This window comes from Hibiscus syriacus, unplaced genomic scaffold (assembly GCF_006381635.1).
Source record: "Hibiscus syriacus cultivar Baekdansim isolate YM2019G1 unplaced genomic scaffold, ASM638163v2 tig00111827_pilon, whole genome shotgun sequence".
NCBI lineage: Eukaryota > Viridiplantae > Streptophyta > Magnoliopsida > Malvales > Malvaceae > Hibiscus > Hibiscus syriacus.
The window spans coordinates 237485-247917 of NW_024063189.1; the positions used below are offsets into that span (position 1 = coordinate 237485).

The following is a 10433-nucleotide window of genomic DNA, read 5'->3' on the forward strand; positions in this document are numbered from 1 at the left end:
ATAATAATGTTACACATATCACATATCCAAAATGAAGACAAGACATATACCACATATCTATTACCTAAAGTGACAAATTTTAACTCCTAAGATTTGAGCCCATAAGTAACAAAAATCAATCTCATTGTTTTACCTCTAATACATTATTTTATGATTTTGAATTAATTTATTTCTAACATTGAATGCTTTCTTGAGCAAATGATACAATCACTAACATGTAAAATCCAAGTAAAGCAGACTCGAACATGCATACATTTTCAGTAGTAGGCGTATTTGCTCTGCTAAAAAAAATCAAATTATCGGTTTGATCTGACCAAAAATTATTGAAAGCAGGAGATGCCAGGTCAATTACAGTCCCATGTTAGGAGGTGGAGGGGGTGGGTGCATACCCTGTCCCTGCATCTGATGACCCAGAAAACCTTGTGGAGGAGGGTTGTTTGGAGGCCTAGGAGTGAAATTTCCCATTGTCACGCTACCCCCAGGAGGTGGTGGTGGGGCTATAGGATTGCCGCCAGGAGGCATAGGCCTAGGACCATTTCCCATAGGAGGTGGCGGCAGTAATGAACCAGGAGGTGGAAGGCCTCTAGGAGGGTTTGGCAGCCCTTGAGGAGGTGGAGGTGGAGGTGGTGGTGCTGGAGTATGAAGTGGTGGCCTAGGTGGCGCATCTGGATCAATAGTATCATTGGCTGCAGGAGGGGGAGGTTTGTTCGACTCTAGTGGTTTGATTTTAAAATATACCTGCAACTGCATGTTTATAAGAGCACCAAAAAAACAGTTAAGAGACTATCTACAAAAATTTTGAAAACAAAGTGATGTATTTATGCAAAATCCAGCTTCATGGATAGTCCATCTAATGTCAACAGAGAGGAGAGGCGAGTGTATAAGGGAGATAAACAAACAAACCGTGAACATCTTTGAGTCGGGATCCCAATGCGAGAAGAACTTAGGAGTGGATTTATCAATCTCAGTGCTTGGGACCTGTAAAGGTAAATTAAATATACAAGAACAAATTCTAAAAATAATTCAAATGAATCAATAGAATGGTAAGTGCTATATCATTGACTTACCTTGAAAGCTATGATCTCATAGGGTTCTGCAGCAAACAGGAGATACTGATATCTCCTATCAAATGGTTGCACTCTCTGCATCCATGAACAATAAACAGACATATTACAGTTTGCTCTGAGAAGAACCTATGATTGAATAGAGTTTGACTTTACGTTTTGGGAAAATTAGAAGTCGAGGTTTTATTGCTTGTAATGGACCAAAATTACATGCAACTGTAAATTAGAGTAACAGAGGGAAGCTATCATGAGAAGCCAATGATGTCAAAAGGAAAATAGAAATATAGGGCCAAACCTGCTCATAGGACGACATAACACGGTGCCTTGGCTTTGCATTGTCTTCTATTTCAGGATATTCAATCTACATTTAATTTGTCAAAAAATAAATATAAGGAATAAAACAAATAATTTTATAACGCAATTCATTTGCTGTTGTACATTATATGCACCTGGAAGAGAAGAGATCTCTGCTTTGTCTCCGGATCATATTGCTTTGTCACACGGTACCCCGGTCTACCAATTTTGACTACTCAAAGAATAACAAATAAGCAAACTTTCATAAGTTATGAAACAAATATAGAGATTTGATGAACAGATGTGTAAAATTCTGGCACATATCATCAGAAACTAAAGCAGAGGTCGAATACAACTAGACAAATGTAATTGTTAGGTGACTCAAAACATGGTTTGAACTTCAATTTCTTCAAAATCCATTTTCATGGCAATAAATAACCGATTTAATCCACTTCTGCATAATCTCAATTCATCGTAGACTACAAAAGCAACCCTTCAACCTGCTACTAATACGCACTACACACAGCATTAGATTCTTAATGCAAAACATGAAGTTATCCATGACAAGTTTCTATTAAAATTTTAATATAACTAACAAAAAGAAACTGCAAAAGGGAACAAAGGGTTGTTGAAAGATACGTGCCTGTTTTCCGAACAGAAACTTTACGCTTGTGAGGCTGAGGCTGAGCCGGAGCCTCCTTAGCCTCACGCGCTGCTCTCTTAGCCAAATTGGTCTGGTGCCGCTTCCCTTGTGTATGTGCCAAGTAGTTCCCTTCATTGTTGTGTAACGTCAAGCAAAGCTTACACTCGTAACTACCCAAAAACATAAAGCATTTTAATTTCCTAAAGAAATAGAACTTTCAAGGTGAAACGAAGGGAACTTTAGTAGAAAATTTAGTACCTGCCGAGGTGGTTGCGCATGAAATATGGATCTTTCGCGAGATCGATAGTTTCGAGAGCGAGTCGACGGAGCCGCTCGCGGCGGTCCATGGCTTCCGTTTGGGCGGAGGCCGCACCTCCAGAACCCGGGTTTGGAGCCCCATTCTCTATCCATGGTTCTCGGGATTCTTCCTTTGCCTTCCTCTTCTTCTTAGTTAGGTTCAAAATGTGGGCTTTCTGGGTTAATAAGGTTAAAAAGGTCCTTTTGCCTCACATTACAAATTTAATTGTTAAATTTTCATATAATTTTTATTTTACTCACTGTATTTTTAAAATTTTTAATTTATCTACACAATTTTATAAATTAATTTTTTTATAATTTTACCATTAAACTTCTCACATCATTATAATATAGCTTAGAGAAATTGTTTTTTAATTGTTAAAAGGCGGAGGATATTACAAGTCAAAAAAAATAAATTATAATTTTAGCAACTAAATTATCTTCTATATCATATTTTACTTGTTGTATTTTTATTTAATTCTAAATATAATTTAAAATAATAATAATTAAAATACCTAAAAACTCCACCCCAATCCCCTCTATTGACCTTTTTTTTAGTTTCGTTTCATCTTACTATCAAAATTTTTTCTGTCGCAAGGGCGGGCCCACGTGATCCTATAGGTAGTAAATGCATACCCATTTTCTTTAAAAAATTATCAATAGTTAATGTATTATATTAGAAAAAGAAAATTATACACACCAATATTTTGGGTGTTGTGTTGTTTAAAGTGCATGAGAAGTTTGTATTGATTAAAATATTATTTACTTTTAACTTTTACATAATCTTTTCTTCAATGTTGCCCAACCATTTTTTTTGGTGTTATGTTGTTTAACGTGAATGCAAAGGTTATAATGATTAAAATATTATTTATTTTTAACTTTTACATCATCATTTCTTCACCTTTTTAATTTTTCACTTTTCTTACTTTCAATTCCAAAGCTTCTATTTTGTTTTTCTTCAATAAAAAAATTTATACTCTGCCAAGTTTCTGTTTTATTTCTTCACTTTCTCATTTTGTTTTAGTATGAACCAACGTTTCAGCGTCATTCACCGGTTATTCTCCGGTGAACTTCCTCATCTAAGTTTCTTACAAGTTGTTACTCCTCTTTTATTTATAGGTTCTTCACTTATTCTCTTACTCTTTTAAATAAAGTTATTTTTTTAGTTTTAAAATTTTTAAAATTTATTTTTTAATTTGAGCGAGTTAAATTAACAGACTAAATTAAACTTTAGATTCAATTGGTGATTTTGTGAAGAATATTTGAATATTGAATTGCAATACATGAAAATGAAATTATGAATATGTATTTTTTAGGATGAGAAAAATATTATATTAAATTTGTGTAATTTAAATTATGAATATTTGTTTAATTAATAATTATTGTAATTTGTAAATTTTGTAATTATAGTAGTGAGAAGATGAATGATGAAGATATTAAACCTCAACGAAATAAGAAGAATGGAATGTTTGATTGGTTTATTCAAAAGTCTAAAAAGGATCATGCAAGTTCTTCCCAAGTACCAATTTGTGTCTCATCACTAACTCAACCTTCAACAACCCAAGCCGAGCAAGAATTTGCATCAAGGGATATGGAGATCGAGAGCCAAGTTGATGCTAGCTCTATTCCACATGATGATAGTACAACATTTGCATCAAGGGAAATTGAGAGCCAAGTTGATGCTAGCTCTATTCCACATGATCCGGCCAAAGGAAGAAAATTGTTGACTATCATCCAATGGATCGAGAAGCAATGAGGAAAGAATACATAGAAAGAGGTGCTTGCCAACTAAAGAAACACAAATTTCCCCAAACGGAATTCGGAGGAGGTATATTACGTCGCTTTAATAAATCTTGGTTTAAGAAGTATTCTTGGTTTGAGTATATTGTTTTAAAAGATGCTTCATTTTGCTTTGATTGTTACTTATTTAAGAATGAAGCTACCAAAGCTACAGGAAGGGATGCATTTTTTTTAATGGGTTTAGAGGTTGGAATATTCTAGTTCGATTTAGAAAACATGTTGGTGGAATTAATAGTGCTCATAATCAAGTTTTTCAAAAGTTTGAGAATTTAAATAACTTTAAGTCATCCTTTAAAGCTTATTTAAATCAGCAAACCGAGCAAGCTAAAAGTGATTACCGAATTCGCTTGACTACTTCTCTTCATTGTTTGAGATTTCTTTTGTTTCAAGGATTGGCATTTCATGGTCATGATGAATTTGATCAATCAAGTAACAAGAGAAACTTTCTTGAACTTTTGAATTGGGTTGCGGAAAAGAATGATGATGTGGAAAATGTTGTTTTGAAAAACACTCCTAAAAATAGTCAAATGATTGCACTCCAATTCAAAAAGAGCTTATAAATTGTTGTGCAAATATAAATTGTTTTGACTTGCATGGCTTCTTTGAGTCCACTTGATAAGTTTTCTTATTTTGACAAACAAAATATACTTAGACTTGTTGAATTATATCCCGATGAATTTACAAGTGTTGCTAGACTAGACTTTGATGATCAACTTGATAAATTTATTGTTGATATGCGGAGTGATGATAGATTTTGTGTATTGAAAGATATGGGTGAGCTTTCCATGAAGCTAGTCGAGACAAAGAAGCATCAAGTATACCAACAAGTATATTTACTCATAAAATTGGTGTTGATTCTCTCCGTAGCAAGCAAAAGTTTGGAAAGTGTATTTTCTAAAATGAACATCGAGAAGAATAGGTTGCGAAATAGCATAGGTGGTCAATTTTTAAATGATTGTTTGATTACTTATATAGAAAGATATGTTTTTCTCCAAATCGACGATGAAATAATCATGAAACGATTTCAATAAATGAAAACTCTTCGATAACAATTATAATTTTTTTATAGTAATAGTAACTTTTTATACTTTTTGAATGAATTGTTATTTTGGATTGTGAATTATGTAATTTTTTTATTAATAAATATTATAATATTTATTTTAAATCTTATTTTTAAATTTTTGGATCCGTAGTCGTCGATTTCTTTTCGTTTACGGTGTCGATTTTTTGTACTTTCCTCGTTTTGATACTCTCACCCAGCCTTTGATTACTTGTCCACGGTTAAGCATGAACTTCAATGAAGTTCCATTATCAAGGCTGCAACCCTTTACCTTCTTCAACCTATTTCCTCCAAATCTGTTCTTTGTCTTCTTCCATGTTGCTGGCTTTTGGGGGTTCGGAATCTTCCATGGAGCTTTTCGACAAAGATTGGCAAAGATAAACTTTCAACAACATTTTTCAAGCTATGAAAGACCAAAGCAGCATAAAATCAAACATTTGACATTGATAAAAAATCAAAATATGTTTTGGGTTATCTGATTTACATGCAAACTCAAAAAAGTGATTAGAGATCTTAGTTCTTTAATTTTTATTTCATGACTCCCACCGACGATGCCTTCGACGAAGAGTTCACCGATGACGAGTGATTCATTTTTTTCCATTATGTAGCCTTTCGTCAACGACGGCGAGCTTTCAAGGCATGCTTTTCGGTTGCTGTCACTGGCGTCCGGACGAGGCAAGGGAAGGTTTTTGCTTTGCATATCGTCGGAAAATGGCGTGGAACAGCTTAAACTAGAAGCTAAATGGGGCTGGGTGTGAATTGGGGTTAGGCTAGGGATTTAAGTATTTTAGATATTTTAATTATTATTATTATATGAAAATTTGATGTGATATATTTAATATTAAAATATTCTTTGTCTATAAAGTTGAGTGAGATAATGGGATTGTTAATGATATACTGTTAAGAGTGATAGAGTGATTAAAAAATTAATATATAAAGTTGAGTGAGTAAATTAAAAATTTTGAAAGTATGATGAGTAATTTAATAAATATTTAAATTAATATAAAGTTACTAAATTTATTATTTACTCTTTTTTTATTCATTTCTATGTGAAAATATTCAATTAATTAAAACAAAGTATTTTTAAGAATTTAATTGAATAATTTAATAAATTCATATCAATATAAAAAATATATTTTTAAGTAGTAAACTATAATTGAACATAAAATAATATTTTAAGACATGTTTTAAAATATACTTAAAATTTGTTAAACATGAATTACGTTAATTAATTAATTCATTAATTAATATATTTACAAATAAATTTAATATAAAAAATAAATTTAAAAGTATCAATATATTTATGAAATCAACCTTGAAATAATTATGCGTAAATATTAAAAAATGAAATTAAAATTTAAACATCCATTAAATGATTGCATTTTAGATATTGAGTTGAATAAAATATAAAATTGAATCTAAAAATATAGTAATTCTTAAATCATTATTAATTTGAGTTCTATATCAAAGTTAAAGAAACATGTAATTCTAACTCAAAACATTATTTTGTTTTCAAAAATATATTTAGTTCGAATTTAATTATCTTAATTTATTTATTTATTTATTATTATTATTATATATGTTTAGTTTCCGTATAATTATTTTAAAAATCACAAGTTAAATTAAATTGAGTAGTACGAATCAAGTGACCTCAGTGATAAAAATATAGTTATTATTTTTTTGAAGTCTTGAGTTCGAGCACAAAAATATTAGGAGTGTGAACATTCAACGTTAAATGGTTAATAGTTATTTTTGAACAAATAATGTATTGTATTTGTCCCATATTAATCAAAAAAATATTTTCAAAAAATTGAGTCAAAGTTTTAATATCAAACTAAATTTAATTTTTTTAGTAGAATCGAATTATTTTTCCAATACATAAACATATCTCCCATCTTCAGCCGCCTCCATTACCCATATATGAAGGAAAATTCTACTATATACATCTTAGGCTACACAAAATGATGTCCTAAGAAATAGAAATTTTGGGCAATGCATTAAATTTGGATTACATATTGGCTTAGGGTAAATTATAAGGATGGTCCCTTTTATTTTTGGTCTATTTTATTTTGGTTAGTTCTGAAAAATATTAGTTTTAGTCACTTACATTTTAGGGTTATAACATTTTGATCACCGTTAACCTCTGTTAGATTGTTAATGCGACACGTTAACAAAAATTATTAAATTAATTTGACTTTTAAACTTTTGAAAGTGTATTTTTCACTCATTCTCAAACAAAAGACCTAAAATCTTGTTTCTTTGAAAATTCCTCTCCTTTTATTTAACCCTCCCTTTATTATTATTGTCGTTGTTATCACAGTTGCCTCCGTAATCAGCCGTCACATGCCTTTGCTTCAAGGAATTATGGGGATTTCTCGGGAAGCTTGATGGTGCAAATAGTTGTTAGTGTACACTTTGTTGTTTTTCATGTTTGAATAAATAGGTGTGTTATAATGTTGATATCAGATCAATTCCTCGACAATACCAGTATACTATTGTTTCAATCCACGTATACTCAAATATCATGTCATTCGACGGCCAACAACCTTTTGGGACCAAATCCGAGATCAAAGAAGATGATAAGCTAATGTTATTGTCAAGAAATTCAATGCCTCAAGATCAGATATCTTCTCGGAAAGGTCCCAAGGCTTGTCTTCAACAACTCCACGCCCTTCAAATTTACCAGTATCGTGATCTAATATTTGTAATCATCGAGAAACTCGACACCGAGAGGCTCTAACTTTTAATAACACTGATTTCTACTCCATTATGATTGAGAGACATGACTCGAATTTTGGTCCTACAGATGTTTATGGTATGCCTGCCTCTCGAGGACCTACTCCAAGACTATCTAATTTTGAGGAGGATGGTGTCAGTAAAACAAGGTTCCATTACCATACACCAGGTAATGTCGGTGCAACCCATTACTCAGCTCTTAATCCAAGTATGTTCTCACAAAACGAAGAAGCCTACTGATCAAGCTCATCATAAGCTTTGATCTTTCATTCAAGATCTAGTTGATTGGAGACTCGGGAGTCGGCAAGAGTAGTTTGCTTGTTAACTTCATTTCAGCTTCTGCAGAAGATATTTCTCCCACTATTGGTTCATTTTCTCTGTATTTTTTTTCTTATTGGATCTTTGATTATTCTTATGATACATACTAATTTGGGTTTTTGTTTGAATTAGGTGTGGATTTTAAGATCAAGCTGCTAAGCGTTGGTGGGAAGAGGTTAAAGCTCACTATTTGGGATACTGGTATGAAACTCAAATTTAAATAGTTTGTCAAAATCTGTACAATTGAAGTAAATAGTCTTGGCTTAAATTGGTTCGATTAATGGTCAAAATATGTTAGTTGGTTCTGATAACTGTCGTTTTGCTATCAAATAATTACGGATTCTTAAATAAAATTAAAAGATAGTATAGAGAAGCAGAGTCGATCCACATGGATTGGTATTTCTGATTTAGTAAAATTATTCTTGATTTTAAAATAAAATAGAGTTCCAGATGAAGTTGAAAAGATATAATAAAATAAATAATTATAATTTAAAAAGGAAAAATAATAAAATAATAAATATTAATAGTAATAAATAAAAAATGAGTTTTGAATTATTTAAAGAAGTATAATGAAATAAAAATTAAATAAACAAATAAATAAAATAACCAAATTGGGATAAAGAAAACCTATTGTGAAAGCAGAATCAGACTTCAGCTTTGCCTCAAATTTCTCGGATCATCGAAACAGATTTTTACTTCAAGATTCACATCGGCTTACAAGGACAATTCTTCACTACCAACTCGGATTGTGTTGTTTCAACAATAACTGATTCCGATCTCAGTTTCCTCTTTAACAAACAATTTTGCTAAGTGTGTTCTCGGGAAGTTGAATATGCTTCAATAAGCAAATTCTTCTTCAAACGTTAACCATAACAACATCCGGACCAATGTCGAAATCGTTTTGATTTGAAAAATAAGCTTAGAAAACAGAGAGAAAAATCCGAAGCGATTTAAGTACCTTACAATTCCCACGTTTGGAATTGAGCCTTCGTTTTAGTCTTCGGCTTGAAAGAAAATTAGCTAAGCATGACCAATGTCATACTTAGTATAATTGAAAACGGAATTCTAAAAGAAAATAAAGAAGTAGGCGCAAAATAGAGAGAAAGCTAGAGAGAAAAAGAAGATTTTATTCTCAAATGAGAGAGATATGTTTATAGACTTACCCTGAGAGCGTATTTATAGCCTTCAAATTCCTAAAAACAAGCTAAAACATTTTAAATCCTAATTAAAAACTTAAAACTATTTAAACTAAAATACCTAAAATAAAAATAATATTTAAAATAATATCCTAAATCCTAATTAAAATACTAAAACCTATTTAAATTAAAATACCTAAAACAAAGATAAAATATAAAAATAATATCCTAAAACTTAATTAAAATACTAAAACCTATTTAAACTAAAATACCTAAAACAAAGATAAATATGATGTTTAAAATATTATCCTAAAACTTGAGTTAATCCAAATCTGAATTCCAGAAACGTGTTGTCAATCCATTCGTGCTTCTAGAAACGCTGACTGTATCTTCTAGAATGTGCTGACGTCATTGGCTCTTCAGATGTTTCATGTCCAAATTCATGCCCACTAATCCAACTTTGATTCCGAAAATTAAAAAAACTACAAAATTCTGTCCTTTTAGTGCAATTTCCAGCATCTGACGTCATGCACAGAAAATGAATCAAAACGAACAAATAAGCCATAAAACCAATGATTAAGGAGTAATTTAAAAAGTAAAATATTAACTAAGTTAATCACTTATCAAATTCCCACTCACTTATTCAATGCTTGTCCTCAAGCATTCATAAATTAACATATCAAAATCATAAGTTGCCATCTTCAATTTCATGTAATTCCTCAAACTTTCAATCGAACTAAGTCCATGATATTTGTCGAATTCAAGTTACCATCAAGCAAAGGCATAACTAAGAAAATTTAAAGCAAGCAAGATAGCCCCATTAATTGCCAACTTCAACGAAACATGACTCAATACCTAAGATTCACACATATTCGCTCAAAGTGTTTGGGGTAAATGAAATAGCTCAAATCGAAAGTAACCAAAATATTACCATAGGCTCGGAATCCAATCAAGTCTCCACTACGAAAAATGAACATAATGCAATAATCAAGGGATCTTAAAACAAAGTGTAACGAGGCTTATGTTAGGGTAGGGAAAGGACCAAAAGAAAGGTTTAAAATATCGAAATAAGAGATCAAAATAAT

General features: G+C 31.4%; 1 protein-coding gene across 1 annotated transcript; it reads right to left on the minus strand.

Moving 5' to 3' along the window:
* Positions 1 to 220: 220 nt before the first annotated feature.
* Positions 221 to 2426, minus strand: LOC120171252 (splicing factor 3A subunit 2-like). The gene is given in 8 exon segments (XM_039178987.1): positions 221 to 744; positions 904 to 978; positions 1068 to 1142; positions 1360 to 1425; positions 1514 to 1590; positions 2002 to 2171; positions 2260 to 2387; positions 2389 to 2426. Coding segments are annotated over 8 exon segments (1011 nt in total). The 5' UTR covers positions 2413 to 2426; the 3' UTR covers positions 221 to 348.
* Positions 2427 to 10433: the final 8007 nt, after the last annotated feature.